This window comes from Buceros rhinoceros, unplaced genomic scaffold (assembly GCF_000710305.1).
Source record: "Buceros rhinoceros silvestris isolate BGI_N320 unplaced genomic scaffold, ASM71030v1 scaffold16099, whole genome shotgun sequence".
Taxonomy (NCBI): domain Eukaryota; kingdom Metazoa; phylum Chordata; class Aves; order Bucerotiformes; family Bucerotidae; genus Buceros; species Buceros rhinoceros.
Genome location: NW_010432320.1, coordinates 21,322 through 40,883, shown reverse-complemented (window position 1 = coordinate 40,883; position 19,562 = coordinate 21,322). Strand labels below are relative to the sequence as shown.

Below are 19,562 nucleotides of genomic sequence, written 5' to 3'. Positions count from 1 at the left end.
GCTGAACTCTGAAAATTACAATGCCAGTATCTCCAATAAATTGCTAATAGTACACGACTTCTGCCTTGTACACAAAGTACGTGGTTTTGGTTGGTTGTTTTTTTTTCTTTTAATAAAGGCTGACCAAAGCAGAGAAATTCCTAGAAGCAGCAACAGTTGCAAAACGTGACTGTCATTGGTTGTTCAATAATGTTTACAAACCAGTTACGAAAGGCTTGCTCTGGTGTAAACTATCCCGTATCTTACTACTGTTTGCACTTGCACTTCCCTTTCAAGTATCTGGGACTGACTACCGCAGGTACAAAACTCTGGTGTAAATGGATTGTGATGCTGATAAATCATCGTAATTCCCACCCTCAGCTCTCTGTCACAGTGCAGAGAGAGCATACAAGCTCTGAAACACTCCTGTATTGCTCAGAGAATAAGGTACTTCATGGTAATTAACAAAAATACCTTCTTAGTGTTTAAGAGTTCAGTGTTTGCAAACTGTTTTCAGGGGCTTCTGATACTAGTCTGGCTGAGATACAGTAGACATTAACCAGAGTGAGTGGGCATAAAGTTATACCACCAACAAAACCATGATACTATTTGCATTTACTCGGGGACTGCTGGCATTTTGAATGATTAACTAGGGCTGGGAGGGTTGGGGCAAGGACATAGTGCGGGGAGCCTTTGCAGAAAGTCCGGCTGCCACAGCCGGCAGAGAACACGTCTAAATCAGCAAAAAAACCTCCGCTGTCCCTCCAAAAGAGAGAAATACAGTATCACCAAATGCCAGCCAATCACCTACAGGCTGTTGTGCCTATCTTCATTCTTTCTGGGCAGGGCATTCCCAACAATACCCAAACGCTAGTGCCAGTTCTGTCCATCCTAACTCTGCAGCTCATTATTTCAGTAGAGCACAAGAAAGTAGACAAAGGTCTCTGTTCATAAAAGATGGGCTTGAATATTCTAGCTGTGTTGCTATACACTTTATTTGATTAGCACTGACCAAAGACACCTACTGTAGTAAATCCCAAAGAGTTGCTCACTGTTTTTTGTAAATATATACTACAGTACAGTGAAATATAATCATTTGCAAAAAAAGCATGACTGCTGCCAATGTGAATTGTTTACTTACCGGTGGGAAATCAAAGTCTATCTGGTTAGCTAAATTTAAGATGTAGTCGATTCGAAACTGGTTCTCTGGATTGGCTAGTTCAACTGGAGGTGCCAAATTGCCCATTGCTGTCACTATTGTCTGCAAAGAAATAAAAACAAAATATCGTGGGGAGTGTCTAAATAGCTGGCATTAAATAACTGAACACAATAGCTCTTAAGTTTACCTCTATAGCTTCTTTAATATTGTTTTTAATATCCTGAATTTTCATTTTCTTCTCCCTGTAATAAAAAAATATGTTATTAAATTTATAACCCATAAAAGCAGAATATCTTTTTGAAACAGAACGCAAACTTGAAAAGTATTCAATCAAAACTGTACTGCCACTATTGACTGAAGTCCTCTTCGTCACCAAATACTTCCATAAATGAACTTGACTAAGTACCTCACAATTTTTCTACTTAAACAGTAAACATCTATTTGTATCCAAAAACCAGTATCTAATTATGCTTGAAACAAAAGTTACTGCAGTCTTATATGGGCACTAAGACATTCTGCAAAACCAAACAGATTCTTATTGATTTGAATGCAAAATCCTAGACGTACGTGGCAGTTATTTAGAAATGCATGAACTGGAAACAAATACAGAAAAAGATAGGGAAGTTACTAAAAGTAGAAACAAATGAAAAGGAGATCAAAGAACCTCAAAGTACATAAAAAAAAAGGCAAAACCCCAGTGTTGTCACAGATAAAGCTAGAGCCGAGAACTCAATCTGACAGTCAAACTAACGGTTTGGACCTAAAATCCACACTAAATAACAAAGAACTAATCCAAATATGTAAAATCCCCTTTTAACTACAAGCGTTAGAGTAGGCTAGAAAACCACTTGGTTCCGTATCAGCACTATCTGCCGGGGTTAGCTGCAGCCAAATGAAAAACCTTAGCAGGCTCACGCAAGGTAAAGCGCTGCCTCTGCTCCACCTGTACGGGACTTGATGTCAGCGCTGGCAATAGCTACTTCCAATGCTAAATAATGCAATCAAATGAAATGCATGATCAAACACTTAGTACAACCAGGAATTAGCATCCTAAAGGTATTACTAGTATTGAGTCTGTAAACTCTGACTTAACTGTAAGGCACAATGACTGAATTTTTACATTATTAATTTCTTCCTATACACAGCATACATACACAGTACTTTGAGGTAAACTGAGTTAGCCGTGTAATTACTAAAAAAACCCCAGCTAAATTGTCCAAGTGACCTTTTCATCTTCAATAAACTGTTTTTACAGAACACTTTCATTAGCTGAACATTTATACCAACTATTTTTAAGTTTCTCCTTTTGAAAACTAACATTTTCCAGCACAGTGTCCCAGAGATTTTAAACTACCAACAGTAAGTTTTCTTTTTTTATCCTTTAGAAGGTAGTGCTCACACCTGCAGCTTACAGACCAGAACCTGAAAACCTCATTTTACTGCATGAAGTAGTCATATTGCAAATGCTTTTTATCACTTTTTCCTTTCTAGAATTATTAACGACCAACAACCAAAACAAAACTGAAAGCACATTCACCAATCAAGAATGCAGAACAGCAAGGAAAAAAAAACACCCCTTAAATAACGAGGCAGATGCAGACATCTGAGAGTGGTGGGAATTTTGGTTATCAAATGAAAGATTAATGCTGCTTTTGTAAAAGACAGGGTCAAGGTGCCAGCTGTGTGTTATGCTGCGTTTTAGGTACGGATGAGGAGGATCTTACTAGACATGCCACAGTTGTGAAAGCGTGACTGCAATCCAAATGCTGCTCTTGCAGACCGAAAGCAAACAGCAGCATCGAATCACCTCGCTGGGGATGACTTTGCTGGGTAGAAAAGGGCCTCAATCAGCAGCAGAACGCTACTGGACGGACACGCGATTACCCCTCAACATCAGCTCCCCATCACTAACCACTACAAATATTCCCAAAACTGTGGGGCACAGCAAGGAAAGTCAGTGAAGCTTGATACTGAAAGAAAATGAAACAATCAATTATCAGATGTGAATTCTTGGCTTCCCTAGACCTCCTGATCTACCTAGAGTCCACCTTCTTCCTGAAGACTACCAGTTTTTGCCTTAGGGATTTGGCACCGCTGATGGGAACAAGGCAGTGAGCCAAGAAAGGCCAAAAGTACTGATCTAAGGAAAATAAATACAACAGAAAGAGAGAGGAAAAACTGAGGCCTTTTCACCCTCTTCCTTCCCATCTTCAATGCTATCTACTACCCCAGGTCGTAAGAAACTCTCCACGCCACAAACCAAGACTTCAGGGAGGTGCCCAAATACCGTATATTTCAGTTAGTATGCATATGGCTGCAAAAACATCGCCCGCTTTCTGGTTTTTAAAAATGATGTTGCTTTATTTAAAAAATGTAAATAATAGTCGGAAAGCAGGAAATGTTTATCGATGACAATGTAAGCAGTTTGTCTGGCTTGATTTTGCCTTCAGTTTTCAGCTGGGTCCTGAACTTAATGAACAGGTCTCCAGATTCCACCCTGCTGAGATCAAAAGGGCAACTGATATGCTGGAAGTTAAGCAAGATACCAGTATTTTTAAAGGATTAAGTAAAGAAATAATATTCAGTTGTTTTGGTTTGTTTTGGAACATCATCAGAAAGACAGAAGTTTAGAAAGTCTTCTGTTTATTTTTTTTTTTTATTTTAAGCAAACTGCAGTTATATTCCCTCCCCTGGAACATTCACAGCATCAGCTAAGCACTTGTTTACCTGAATCCTCCACACTGTACAATAAAACACATTATTTTTATTACAGGCTTCGGTCAAACTTTCACATTTACACCTCTTCACTGATCCTCACGCTATGAGCGGCACTGCAAAGTGATAATGAATACGGAGTGAAGTAAACTCCAGCAATTAACAAACTGCTTGATAACCATCATCATCTTTACAACAAGAATACTCATAGTTCCTATTTCTGGTTTTGTTGCCATGGCCCAATAGCATGCCTGGTAAACAAGGAATCCTATTACACAGCTATGAATGTATCAAGTCATTTCGTGTTTTGTAATGTTTACTAAGCATAAATTTTCCATGACAATGAGATATTTTATTCTTCTGGAACTCAACGTGTTCATTAATCAGCCATCCAACCGCTTGCTTACAACAGGAACTTCTCTTCAGAAATAGAAAGGTGAAACTCTTTGTATTCAGGTCTAATGAAGAGCAGTAAACAAAAGCCAAGCCCCAATCCGCTGTCCCTTCGCTCTGCCAGAACAATTTTTGAGAAATTCCAGCCAGGCTGCCCCTCCAATTTCCAAAAGTAATTCAATTTCATTTTCCCCAACCACGGAAGACTGACTATTGAGCTTAGAAACAGATCGTTGCTTTTTTCTTTCTCATTCCCAGGTGCTGGCACCGTGGCCAAAACTACAGAAGAACAAAGCTGGGCTCCCATAACGCTTTCCCCCGGCGCAGACCGAAGTAGAGGAGGACTGGCACCGGCACCGCGCTATCCTGGCTAACGGGCAACTGGTGGCTCTGCAGGCCCAGTGGGTATCTTTCGATGCCACGGGTTAATAAGGTCATAGTTTTAATCTTGTTTAAACTTTTGCTTAGGCTGTGTAGGGTAGGCCAAACAAAGCATTAAACTCTATTAGTTGAGGATTATAAGAAAAATCTCAAATCCTGCTGTTTTCAATATTTAAATGGGCCAAAGCAAAGCTGCACATAGCTTTCAGGAAAACTAATAAAGTCTATTTTAGGTACGATAAAAAAAAAGATGACATTTCAATTCAAAAAACATAAAATTAGAATGACATAAAAGGTCAGGAAACTCAAATATTCCTTGAAAACAAATCTTGTCAGTAGCTGGTAAAGAACTTCTCCACCTGTGCCTGAGCTTTACCATTAAAACAGCATCATTTTTACCCAGGCTTCATCAAACCTGATGCAATGAACGCATTACCAAACAGATTATCAGAATGCAAACTAATTGAAACTTAATGTTGATTTCTGATTTACCTCCCAGATAGGATGAATAACCATTACTTGGAACTTAGAAAAAAATATTTAAAGGTTAAAAAGAACATTACAGATGACCAAGGCTTCAGCTTACCCAGGATAATCGTCTCACAGGCAGAGAAGTTAAATTTGGTGCTGAAATGAATGGTCAAAACAAAATATGTTGAAGAAATTTAAAAAAAAGAGGGAAAAAGGAAAGTAATAAATCCTGTGACCTCTTTCTGGCTTTAATTTGAATTCCTGAAAGCAAAGAGGTTTGAATTTCTTGGTCACCACTGACAGGTTAAGAATCCCTATGCCTCGTTGCAAAGTTCTGTTCAACAGGCAGAGTTTGGAGAGGACAGAAGAGAAAAATACAAAGAACTACTTAGTTTTAAATCAGAATGTAGTATATTCTTTTTTTCCCAGCAAAAAAATAGGTATTTTATGAACAGAAATGAAGTGATTGGTTTCTTCAAACCCACAACAAGGTATCAAGAAAAATTTTAAATATGCAGAGTGCAAAGCAACAACAGATTTATTTTTACCCTTCAGAAGGGAAGATAGCCATAATAATAGAGCACTATCATTTTCACACATATAAATCAGCTAAGTTAGTGGGGAACCCTCCTCGCATCTCCCCCAGATCCCTTGATTCAGAGGAAACTCCACACTTTAAAAGTAGGGGTATTTTAAGAATGAAACATTAGACACATCATGACCACTGAAGAGGTGAATTTAATGCTGTGGGATGCATTATCTGAGAGAAAGTGATAAGACTTTGATCAGATAATAAGCAACAGAATATTTACCTTCTTTTAATAAGGGTAAATTGCGATTGCTAATTAATCCCCCTATGAACATGCTCTAAAAAAGGAACATACCCCGGAAAATGAATATGTACAATGTGAGTACAAGATACTGAACCATTCACTGCACACTGCAGATACAAATGCTAGCTTTCGGGTTTGAAAAATGTAGTTTTCTTCTGTAATTTCTCTTTGAACACATTATTTCCTCTGAGCAGCCTTAGTATAACAAATAATGCCACATAATGGTTTGCAGTTTAATAGCATGTATACATTATTTCACCACAAGTGAGCCTATCGAGTGTCCTGAAGGGTACGGAACAGCACGGGCAGAGCACACCATGCGACACAAGGACACCTACTTAAAATGTCTGGCTTTGTATTATACAGTAATCCCCTCAAACCACGTTAAAATGTTCTTTATTAGTTACGCTCCTAATTTTTTGTAGTTCTCAGGATATTCTTGCAAATCATAAAAAAGCAGGAAGCTTCTCTTTAAATTTGTATTGCCAAATATACACGGAGAGTGTATACAGATCATTTTAAAAGGACATATTAAAATGTAATCACGTAATGTTAATCCAGAGCATTAGCCTTGCTCTCCTTTACAAGGCTGTACCTTCGGTGATCAGTATAATGCATAAATTCCCTCTATTTCTGACGCCCTGTCAGACTTCACTCACTCTTGAACTTGCTGACTTGGCGACTCTTGCTAGTGAAAAGCTTCCCCTGCCCCTGCAAAGCACTGCCAGTTGGGAGGATTGATTTGCAAGGATAAGAGCCAGAATAAAAATCTTACAATTAATTTGCCTCTGGCTTTTTGTCGGAGAAAACAACATGGTTGTGTTTCAGCTTAGGTGCGTCTCAGTTTGCTTTCAGCTATCACCAGCAAACATGAAGGCACAGAGAAGCAGCCACGGGCTGTCCCCTTTCTGCTTGCCATCAAAAGCCCATCGTCATTATATGCTGAAAGCAATGAAAAGTTAATATCTAAATCTCATGTTAAACCACAGTTCAGTTCTCTGACAGGCAGCTGTGCACCTCACAGGCACGTGAGCTTTAAACATTCATCTAAATAGGGTGCCTTGATGCTGTGAAACATGCTCATGGATTTCATAAATATTCTATAAAATCTGCATTAAAATTTGTTTACTGCACATTACGGATGTTAACAAAAAAGCAAACAGCACTACCTGCCAATCCACCTCATAAAACCAGATCAGCACAGTCAAGATCTTCAGACACAAGACCGCAAGTAAGGAAATTCAAATAAGATTTTGCTACCAATTCACACTACAAAATTTCTGTGGTCCTTTACGATTCAACAATAAGATAAATTTGGTTTAGCAGCCTGGGTTATTTCTAACTGAACAACATGGCAATTATCTCAAAATATAACAGCTAGAACAGCAAACAGGGCAGAGGCCAAGTTAGAGGCACTGGAAAATGGGGGAAAATAGGTACCTAGAGTATGCAGAGTGAAGTTGAAATAATTCATCTCAGACTGATGACAAAGTACCAATTCTAGAGATGAAACTGCTAAAATGCAACAGCAAAACCACTGAATCTCTTTTGCAAATGGAACTCTTAATTTATATCACACCGCAGAGATACCATAGCAATTCTGCCAACTTCAAAGTGATTTTCTATTTCGTACTGCTCAAGAACAAAAAGTTCGAGCACAGGCGGTACTGTGGGGTAGGAGTGGCTGTGCCCCAGCTGTGACTCTGTACGGCTTCCGACAGGAAATGGGATTTAGTTGGGTCCTCACTTGCAGCAGAATTGAAAGAGATTTTCTAACCGCATTAATACTTTGTTCTTGATAACTTTGTCACCTTTTAAGAGGAAATAAAGCTACCCAAAGGCATAGCTGGCTGACAAAACATCATCTAAAGCTCTCTACACAGGTGGTGCCATGTAACACTAACCAAGTTCTGAGAGGAACGGACCCTTGCTGCCGCTGCTGGAGGCAGACACGTTGTTTCCCCTCCCTAATAACTACGCTCTTCCTCTTACACCACCTTTTCCCGCCAACATCTACTTCACTTGGAAGGTTCCTGGGCTTATTTCTGTGAGATTCGGGGTAACAAATTGCATCAATCAGCTACCAAAGATTATTTCCTGTGAGAAGAAGTAATAATAATAGAAAAAGAATAGCTATGAGGACAGAGTATTTGCTTTCTCTGTAAGTAACAGGTTTTGGAAAAAACAAAACAAAACCAACAGGGTGATTGATTTTGTCACAGTATACTTTGATTTAAAGACAAGCTTAAGAATCCATTATTTTTGCACAGATTTAATGGTGACCTAATGATTTGGGAGAACTTAGATCAATTCTCCCCTGAAGCATAATCACCTTAACACAGACATGTGGTGCAATACATAGAAGAGACAATATGTACCGGGCTTCCACAAGTTCCCTTTTAGATACTGGAAAAAGCACTACAAACTGCTTTACCATTGCTTGTTTTAATACATTACAATATTCACCTCCACAAGTTACGTGCACATCTTACTCTGTGCCATGAATAAATGAACATAAGAGATACCTTCTATGCAGGGAATGACAGAATCACTCTCCAAGTTAAAAGACAGGAAATACAGATTTCTGAAGCACTGATAAATAAACGTATCACAGCTCTGTGAAAGCAGAGGTGATGTTATTTCCGATCATTATTTACACTGGAGTGCTAGGGGTGCGGCTTGTCTCGTCTCTTAGGGAACACTACCATAATTACCATTGAACTCTGAAACAGGCATCCCTAAACATAACCAAGTAACTCCACGTTTAGGTGTATTTCACTTCTGCTCACTGTGATATCCCAGGTCTAAAGGTTAAAGGTGAACTTTACTCTGCCTCTATGGCCATCTGATGCAAGGACTGGTTGTGGGCAGGTTTGGCTCCCGCTGGAGCTCCAGTTGCTGGGAAGATGGCTCTGTCCTAAGGACTACTCCAGCAGGTAGGGACAGCCAGGCACATGGCACCCCGGTCATACCATCTGCCCAGCTGGATGTGGCACAGAGATGCTATTCTGGCTCTAAGCCACCTTAAGGCTCCCTTCCAGCCTTGAAAATTCCTATGTAAAACCAGTTTAACTGGTTTACAGTCCCTTTATACCTGTAAGTGGCACAAAGAGACCATCACAGACCCAATATTAAGGAGCATAATTCTGTTTATGCTGCTCCATTTACCTCAGCTAATTAACTAGCAATAGTTTAGGTAAGGAATGAAAATAGAAGTTTTCACAAAGAGCTTTGGGATGTATGAGGTTGACAAGGGCCCTTTAATTCATACCCTGCAATTAAACACCGTTGTAAATTGCAGACTTGGTCTGTAGTTCTTCAGGCATGCACACAGAGGATACCACACCAGCTCCAGCCTCTTGCTCTAAGTACAGGTAATTAAGCACACTGCAACAAAAGGTGTCCTCAGAAGTTTAGTATTCTCTCCAGATACTTAATACAATAATTAACAAGGGTAGAGTCTTCAAAGTACACTTTGTGATGCTTTCCCAATACAGACGGACATCTCTCAGAACCAGCAGAACAAGAGGATTCCAGTCAAACTTGCTGAATCATCTTGTCTTGTACAATTCACTAGTATGAGATAGCCATTTCAAACTGCTGTCAGGAAGCACAAAGACTTTTTTTTATTTATGTATTTATTTTAGCACTGTGAATGTGGTCATTATTAACACAGAAAAAAGGAAACACGCACATTGGCTGTAACCTTTTGAAATACTGTGTCCCACTGTGCAATAGCTCTGAAATACAGCACACAGCACCTCTCAGGAGGTACTTCTGGCTGTTTCAGGCTGTCTGCTTGTATAGCCATGCTTCACAGCAGATCCAGTCTACCAGGGTCTCCCGAGTTACCCGACCGGGTCTATCGATCTCTTCAAAAAGACACTCGTGTTGAGCACATACTGACCAGGCCCTGCAGCATACACAGACCAACAGCACCTTCTGTTAGAACTGGGCATTTGCTGCTTTGTTCATCTCTTCACCCTTGGTACTGCAGAGGCTGCTTTAAAACACAGGCAGGTTATGGCAGCGTGACTGGGTGTCTTGTTCTAGCTTTAGTTTTCAGGCACTTTCAAAGCATTTTTGTCTAAACTTTGAAACCGCTTTGATGAGTGCTCTGTGAGTTTCATCTGCTCTGACACTGTTTGCCAAATGTCTGTATTCTAGTAATTTCTTCAACCAGGATCAGGTATGAAGCTTTCTAAAGAGGGCAATCACATCCCAGAGCTCTTCCGGGGTTCGTGTACAAGAATGAGAGGAACAGCTCCTATAATGACAAATGACCTCACTGCTACTTAGAACTAAAAAAGTACTCAGCTGGCTCAGAGCCAATATTAAATGGAAAGAAGCCCAAAAATAAAAATGGCTGGAACACTGGATGCTAAATAAGTACACACACAGCCCAGCCCAAGCAGGATGCAATGCAGGAGAGAAGAGGGCAATCAGACAGGTGGAAGACGGTCAGTCCTGAAAATCTCCTCATTTTTTTTAATGATTGTGATCTCCACTACTACCTGACACACTTCAGGCACGTGATATTGTAGAGAGATGATCTGGAAGGTGCTTCCTACCAGAAAGAAGGTAAATGCTACAAAACATGTTTCTACAAGCATTCACTATAATTTTTGTCTGCATCACCTACTTGTATTCTCACTCCACTTTTCCAGTCTCTTCATTTAATATGACTAAAAGCCACTAAAATATGCAAAGAGCTTCAAACATGGTAACAGAGCTTTCCAGTGGCACTAAGAGAACCAGTGAAATAGCTACTGTTTTGCTTACTGGGGACATACGCTTCAGTTGTTGAAAAAAAACCTTCATGCAATCAAGATTTACTGACATAGCATCTGGGAAAACCACTATGACATTCAAATGCACGTGCTCATGTAGATTCAAATTTAAGTGCAATCTGATCACAGAAATTCTTACAGAATCATCTCATCAGGGCAAATATGAAGTGTCATCGAGTCATCTGATCACTAACAGTTAACAACAGGTACTTGCAAAGAGCTATTTGCTACCAACTGATAGTATAAAACCAAAAAAATCTGTGTTAGGATGGAAAATTCAAAATACACATTCCACATGAAATATTCACTCAACTATTAATTTCAGTTTAAAACTCAGTTCCAAATATTAATCAAGGAATGAAAGAAAGAAGGCTTCCCCTTCACCGTGAAATGACTGCAACATGACTGCATTTTACTGGAAATTTTGCTTCTGCTTCACTCTAAAAATAATTCGCTAAGATATTTCACCATTTTTCCTGTTACTGTTTTAAAAAAATCGATTAAATTCTCAATGACCCAAATCTTTACTGCAAAAGTTATTGTTGATAGCCTCTAAGTTCAGAACAACAGCCTGAAGAGGAAAGCAGTTAAAGGCAGTGAACATAGACCTTCAGCACCCAAAAATCAGGGTGACAATTTGGAAAGGAACATAGAGGACCTGATTGTTAAACTATGCAGCTGTCACTGAAAGCTGACCTTAAATTCCAGCGAGATATTAACATTAAATGCTTTTCCACCACACATTTCTTGCAGCAGCTTTAGACTGCTTTCACGGAGCCAACTATTTACAGCTGTAAATCAGGAATTTTTACTGTCGACGAAGTCTGAATCAAGGAAGATTTCCAGTTATCTCCTAGTCTGAAGAGCTGTCAGGTACATTCAGCTTCAGTTATAAGCCTTAAATTGCCTAAATGCTCATAAACTCAGCATATTCAGCAGAAACTAGTACAGGCTCTATTAATCGAAGCTTTTGCAAAGTTCAAGTTCAGAGTCATTCTGAACAGCCTGCTGTCCTATCTAAATGAGGGTTTTCCTCATACGCTTCACTGAAATCCAGCTTTCAACAGAAGGGTAGTTTGGGGAAGAACACTATAGATTTCATGTTTCCATGTAAACAGTTAGCACAACATTCCCTCTGGAATACCCAGGAAAAAAACTGGTAAAATGTGTCAAGTACTGCTAGATTTCAAGATGGTAGTTGTGTGTTTATATGCCCAGACAGTGTACGGATTTACTATGATTGTGCACATAAACTGCATTTTTAGAACATAAAATAACTAAATAATGCAACTTCAGAGCAAATCTGAAAATCTGACCCTTAAAGATCCGGGCGAGCACCCAGAGAGGCAGGTGTAACTCAGCACATAACAAAGCAAGGTGCTGACAACATTGGCTCTAATCCATCAAAGCACTTAAGCACATGTTTAATTTTAAGCACATGAGTAATTCTATCAACTTTAATAGGGCTACTCACGGTTTAAGTACTGTGATGGATGGGGGCCAGCATGCGCAGAACCTTTAAGAATGCTGCATGGCCTATGTTATACAAAGGAAAAACAGCATTCTCCCACAGAATAATTAAGTTATAAAAGCTTTGGAAGGAAAATTTACCATAAATTGAACACAGTTCTGCCTATGTAAACACAGAGATGCAAGTTCTTCTGCAGATGCCATATGTCACGAATGCCCAGCACACTGCCTTGGAATGGGGCGGGGGAACACAGTTAAGCATTCTTACTTCCAAAACCCTGGCTACTAATTACACTTCTGACATAAGATGCTACTAGATACAGTCTTGCCTATACCGACACCAGTGTTAATACCAGTTCCACTTCATAGTGGCTTAGTAGTTCAGAAACTCCTCTGTAACATCTATTATTTTGGATTGTCAAAGCTGTACACATGCCTCTTTCCTATGTGTATAATGCGTGGCAAAGTCAGATGTTTTAAGGAAAAAATATGATTTCTTTCAAGTATTTTATACAGACAACGTTAAGGATGTTAAAAAAAAAACCAAATAACAAAACACCTGCTCTGCAAATGTCCAGGCCGTCTAGGACAAAAGTCTAGGACAGCCTCTGAAAATCAGAGGAGACTTAACTTCACCTGGAAAATTCTGAACCTTGTTTTATCTGAATACGGCTCCAAAAACTGTTACCAAGTTTTAGCAAAGAGTTTTCTAGGAAAAGGAAGAAAAGGGAACAATTTGAAAAATCCTTAACAGATGTCTTCCAGGAGATCAAATCAGTCTCTCTAGATAGTAACACTTTTCTGATGGTTTTATCAGAAAAGCTCCAGAAAAAATAGTTATATAGCTGTATTAACCCAAATGTAATAGTGAATTTTAACAGCTTCTAATCTAATATCAAGTAATATCTGTTCTGAAACAAACAAAGAAGTAGTAATGTCAATGACATGATCGCTGTACCCAGGGATCAGCTGTCCCCCATACCAAAGGTGATGGTAACACTTCCTGTCCGCTCACTACCAAATCCCCAACCAGTAACAAACGCAGAAGGGAACCGTATGGCTAACCAGGAAACAAACATCTTCTGCCAACCATTTCAGTAATTCCAAACTTTTTCCTCACTTTAGAGCAGAATAAAGTTGAAGTTGATTATTACTTGTCTTTCCTTCCCACTGTATCACATCACACAGTATAAAACCAAAGCAGCTCGGTAACCTCTTCTACTTCTCTTGCAGTTTGAGGGACTCGGCTTCTCTTCAAGAGCAGGGAAAGCGAAGGCCATGCAAGACCAGCCCTTCTAGGTCTGTCTTGATCCTAATGCTGTCTCAGACCTTTAAACTAAAATTCATTGTGTCCCTGATTGCTCACTCAAAAGCTGGTACAGCATAGTTTTTGCTCTGACTGTTCCTAATAGAACCTAAAATTAATGCAGCTATTTAACTTCTCGATTTGTCAACAAGTGTGATTGAGAACAAACGCGTGTTTACATTTGGGGTTTGCAATTATTTTTTTCCCTTCTTCTTGTTCTTTTTTTTCTTTTTCTTTTTTTTTTTTACTGCTGGTGAACATGCAGCAAAGAAAACATGAAAATAAATTGCTTTGTGTGGATTGTTTTCTGAGGTATCTTCAGCAAGAGAATTACATACTACTACTTATTAGATGGAATTTATAGAAAATGAAGTGCACTACTAGGGGACTTCAAAATTCCCTTAAATACAATTGAAAAAGGGAATGCTTTGAATCTGTGTTGCTGCAGAGTCTCTAATTTTTGCCATAATTCTCAGCTTATTAAAACAGCATGTCTAGTGTGGTACATCAACACATTTTGTAGTGCTACTACTGTTAACAGTTTTAGTAATAATTCTGACAATTTCTAATTTTGAAAGCCTTTTTTTTCTTTTTTGGTGCAAAACCATACCAGTGGGCAGCTCATCCTCAACAGAGAGTCTACCAAAAATCACTATAAAGAAACCACCTAACTCCGCTACCCACACACTGAGCTTTATTCTTACAGCTCACATGAAGCTTCACAGATTAACACCAAACCTCATGTTTATAAAGAACAGGTTTGTTAATGCCACAGTCAGACAATTCTTGTTCATTGCTATGTAGTGAGAAGCAACTATATCATGACAGAAGGCCAGGAGAATTAAACCAAGCAAAATTCAGTATGAGTTATTTCCACCAAAAGAGCAACTGTATCACAAAATCAAAACTCTCCCGCACTCGGAGCTCCAAGTAACCTGACTGCACTGCTATTTATATTGCATCTCCTGCATCACTGATGTTACTACTGCATTTTTACTGAGACGAGACTGTGCCAAAACTTGAGGTCGCACGAGACATGCAGTGCATTGCTTACCATAGCTGGAAAGTGCTCGGAGTAGCTGCCACGATACAATACTGCTGTGGGGACTGAACAAGACACACAGCAAGGAATCTAGCAGGGAAAATCTTGCACAAGTCTTAGTGCTGTTCTAAAAAAGAAATTTCAGCAGCAAAAAGCTTATTGTCTAAACCAACACCTGCTTTTCCCTATGGAAGGGCCCACCACTTGCCTGGGTGACATTCAGCCCTCTGCAGACAGTAGCTGCCACACCGAAGCTGTTTTAACACCTCCTGTACTCTCACTGGGGTGAAGCTTTCCTCTAGAGAACAGAAAACTTTACCCTCTAGATCAGCGTATTCCAAACCTAAAGCTCTGAGGTACAAGAACGTTGGCTCAATTGTAGCGAAGGGTCATTCACACCGAGCTAAGGCTGCCCTCAGTGTAAAAGAAAAAGTTTCTATCTGTTCAGTGAACAACCAAAGCATTCACGTCTCCTACACAGCTCAAGGGAAACTTTTTCTATTACTAGTCTTAAAGAAAGAAGTCATGGAAGCACAGAATCTTCTGATACAAGAGGATTAAGTTTTAAAATCCGGTCTCTGCTATTTTAAAAACTCCTGTTGTTACAAACAACACCTATGTCTCCTGAAACCATAAAATTAGAGGAGGAATAAAGTTTCCATTTCACATTACTTGTGCAATTGCCATTTTTTCTGGACAACTGGTTTTCACGCTCTGAAAAAGTTTTCTCCGGTTTAGACCCTCACAAAGTAACACAAGTGAAAAAAAATCACTGAAAGTGATGACCTTAAGAAAGGCAGCCTCTAAGCAGAGCCAAATTAAACTTTAAACTCATCAAAACAAAACTGAAATTGTAGCTGTTGGCACAGTCTCCTCACAGGCTCACTAAAGGTCCAATGTTATTTCCACAGAGATACCTTGACACACTTAGACAAGCAACTTACCCTCTTAACAGCCCAGGAACTAACACAGAAGTTGGTTAAGTATAATCAAGATTCCATGCAAAAGAGCTCAACCATCCTAATTTCAAAGGCAGCACTGGAAAGAGTAAGCATAAGGCAAAAGTGCAAGCAATCAGATTTGAGCACAAAGAAATTCTCCAAAAGTATCTTGACCAAAACCAAACCACTCTCAAGGCTACACCACACTGGTAACAAGCCCAACCTATGACCTTTTACCACTATTTACCTCTGAAGTTCTGGATTATTTTTATCTCTGCAGGGTTTAGTAAGTACCTTTACCATTTCCCATGTCCACGCTTTCAGGAAAAAAAAAGAGAAATTTTGCAATACTTATTTGCATATGTAATTGCAATCAAAACAGAAGAGGACAGCAAACCCAAGCAGAATCACCACTTGGCCTGTGCCAATTCGGCAGCAGAGATCTAGAAAAAAACACGGCAGAGCAGACTACTCAGTGTTAGCACTGTACTCAGACCTGTTTGCAACCCCCCGTATAAACACCGTACTGAAACAGGTTAAAGCAACACCCCAACTGGTTTTAATCACCACTCCACACTCTTCCCCTCCTGCCTTGGAGGGGACAGGAGAGGAGCCACCAGGCACTGCCAGCACAGGAGTCTCTCGCAAGCCAGCTGAGAGTCTCTAGATGAGAGCTGCTTTGCTGATAGGAAGCCAACTCACCCCAACACACAATTAATTAAAAAAGTCAAGCAAAAACTGATCTTCTACCTGGAGTTTGCAAGTTTATATTCTATTTACTACCTAGACCAGCAGCAGTGTTGAAAACTGAGTAAAACTCAAATACATAAATAGTTCCTGACAGTAACACAAAGGTTTTTCTGCATGCAAATTCGCAAGCCGTACAGCCAGAGTTCAGCACGGATCAGGCAACAGCTGCCTTTGGAGTATCACACCGATTTCTACAATTATATTTAATATGGTACGAAATACTTTCATTTATCTTCCAGTTATTAAAAGTTCTGCAGTACTAGAAGTGAAAATTATATAAGAAAAATATTTGAAAATAAACATCAAATATTACCAGGCAACAACAACAAAAATACCCTCACTTCCCTCCAAGCACAGAGTCCTCTTCACATTAAACCCTTTAGCAAAATTCTTCAGCCAGCATCAGGGAGTCTTGTTTCAGGCAAGAGGTCCCACCTACCTGTTGTTCTTGCTGCCTGACTTTAGAGGACACTAACAATTAAAAGGCATCAAAAATACATGCTTTATGTCCAGCCATCTAGGGCTCTACTTACAGAAAAGTTGGAGTCAATTTACCAAAAGAAGTGCAAGTTTCTGTATTGCTACTTTGGAAATTATTTTGCTCTGGATTAAGTCAATCTACATAAAACTGTACTACAAGTTAACTGAGGAAATGTTTTAGTAAAAAAATTTCATACATTTAACAAAACAGAAAAAAGAAAACCCTTTCAGTACAGAGGAGTTGCAGAAACGAATCTGAAAACGACACACATTTCCCTTACCTCAATATGTTATTTCCCATTATGCCCATTCACTTCTACTGTGTAGTAAGAGAACAATACTTCCACAATTTAATTTTACAGTTCCTTAACCGTGTCAGAGCAAGCTATTTTTAGTTACAGAAGCTGAAGCAAATACAGCACGCAAGTATGGGGTTTAGGCGTATACTTAGGACCGACTCCTGAACTCCTCCTAAGTCAGCCCTAAACAGATGGCAGATGGAAAAAACCTCTCTTCTTGGCTTCTTGTCTCACAGGCCTTACAAAACCTGCTTCTCTGGCAGGCAGTTGGATCTTCCAAGATAGTACTTTCTAAGCAATTTTTTTTTAAGCTGGCAGAGCAGTTTTCCCACAAGAGTTTCCTCTTACGTAGATTACTTCCCAACAAACACCAAGAGGCTGCACCTTCGCTCCCCGGGGAGTTATTTATACTCAAACTGAGCACAAAGTAGATACAGAGCATCTAGACCCTGATTCATTGCCTACTTCGTTCCTGTTTGTGCCAACCTACGGCTGGATGTACAAGGTATAGATTGAAGACTTGAACAACTGCTGAGGTTAACAAATCAGCTGTTGAAAACAAACGCCACCAAAATTGAAGTCTTTTCCTTTTAAAGTATCTCTGTTAAAGACCTAAACACTTCAGGTAACACACACACACAGAGTATTTTTTTTTTTTTAATTCTGCTTAGGAAATGTTGTTTCACTTCACTTGAAGTGAAGAACGTTCCCCACAGGCCACAATCTACCACGATTGTGGACTTCCAGGAAACCCCACCTTTGGTACCAGGAGGGTTCGTGTATCAAGGAAGGTTCACTGATGTTTCAGACTAATATTCTGGATCAAAATCAGTGCCTTCTCCAATGCAACACAAATTAACTGGAAAAATTCCAAACACGTTGTATAGAGAAGTCTGGAAGTTAAAACGGATGCAGTGACGAAACTTACACTTCACTGTACTCAACATCTAACATGTATTTGGACACATTAAGCTTAAAACTGGAAATTAATTATACCTGAATAAGCATAATCATTATCATTTCCCCTGATAAAAGGGAAGTTATACTGCTGTAATTTAAGTTGAATTGTGACAATGGCACAATCATCATGTACTGGCCCTGACCTGACATTTCTAAATGGTCACAGAAAAGTAGAAGATACAGTTCATACCGACAGTATATAACAACAGGAGAATGTTTGGCTAAAAGTTATGTGAGAAATCATTTGTTGATACCTAGCACAGTAGTTAGAATACACAGCACTGCTATAATTGACCAGTTACTTTCACAACATATGGTCCTTTAAGTATTAATAACATTGTTTAAATGAGAAACTTTTACACAGCTGAAGAAAATAATCTCAAGAGAGCACGTATATTGCCATAAGTTATAACACTGCAAACTAGTAATGCTTGGGCACAATTATTGATCCAACCAGCTGCTACCCTGGCTGCAGCAAAAACATATCAAAAGCACTGAGAAGCTGGATATACCTTGGCTCTATCCGAACCGGACTGACCTCAGAGGCATCCCAGCTAATGCAGAGGCATTAACCAGGCAGCACAGCTAATTTGCAAGATTTGCATTCTGTTCACAGACAATAAAATCTAAAAAGGAAAACAAGAAGCTTCAAAGGAAAAAGAGGCCTTTAAGATTATTTGAGTATTAGTCTTTTTAAAGAAACAGAGAAACATACCAAATATGACTTAACTTCAGAATTGTTCTGAATGTCGCTTCTGGGACTTCCTGAAGGGCCAGAGGCAGAACCTGGCAAGACTTGGAAGAGGAATCACTGGGAATCTTTCTCTTGCGTTTTTTCTCTAATCCTCCACAAGTGCCATTTCTGACACATGATACTGGACTACACAAACCACTGGTCTATCCTAGCATGGCATGGATTCTTAGAAATTATCTTCCTAGAAATTTCAGCAGACCAAGATGCGCTATGGTACAGAAAATGTGTGCTTAGTACCACAAACTTTATTTACAAAAATTAAGATTAATTTGGCTAATCATCAGTATTTGTAAAAATATAAAATACATAATTTATCAGAAACATAAAACAGACTACATGAAACACTTCTTCATTTAAATAAGAGAAGGTACTTCTCAGCCAAGCAGTAAAACACAAGATGGGGTAGAAAGGGAGAAGAAGAGATGAAATAAAGCATGTCTCCTCTCTTCCTCCCCTCTTAAAAACACTAATTAAGAAGAAAACCTCAAAAACCAGAACAACCTGCCTCAATAAAGAGCCAAAACATTTGGGTCTGGCTTTTACTTTTGCACACCCAACCATTTAGAGCAGACCAATAGCAATTTATTGAACGTCGCAAACTTTTTGATGTGAAGAGCACATCTCCCCAGCACAGCTCCCCGCTACAGCTCTGACACAGCCATCTGCAGCTGCAGATCTCCACTCTGTTCGCCAACTTTCTGAAACTGCAGTTCTCGAACTTCTTTGTTCCTCCCTAGCTCTGCTGGATGATTGTACCTGGGGAAGGTACGCTGTTAGGTGCTGAAAGGCAGCAGGGAGACACAGCTCAGGAGAGCTGGGGCTGCTCTGGGAAAGCTGCG

At 39.5% G+C, this 19,562-nt stretch overlaps 1 protein-coding gene across 2 annotated transcripts in view; it reads right to left on the bottom strand.

Moving 5' to 3' along the window:
• The window catches only part of GNAS (GNAS complex locus), a 92,001-nt gene that overhangs the window by 54,029 nt on the left and 18,410 nt on the right, over nt 1-19,562 (bottom strand). Inside the window, exons 2-4 of one of the 2 annotated variants that reach the window (XM_010143738.1) lie at nt 10,216-10,222; nt 1,326-1,376; nt 1,121-1,240 (exon numbers count right to left, since the gene is read on the bottom strand). In XM_010143738.1, the coding sequence (XP_010142040.1) occupies nt 1,121-1,240; nt 1,326-1,376; nt 10,216-10,222 (178 nt within the window). Of the gene's footprint in view, nt 1-1,120; nt 1,241-1,325; nt 1,381-10,215; nt 10,223-19,562 lie in introns of both variants that reach the window. The other variant, XM_010143739.1, reaches the window with a different exon arrangement.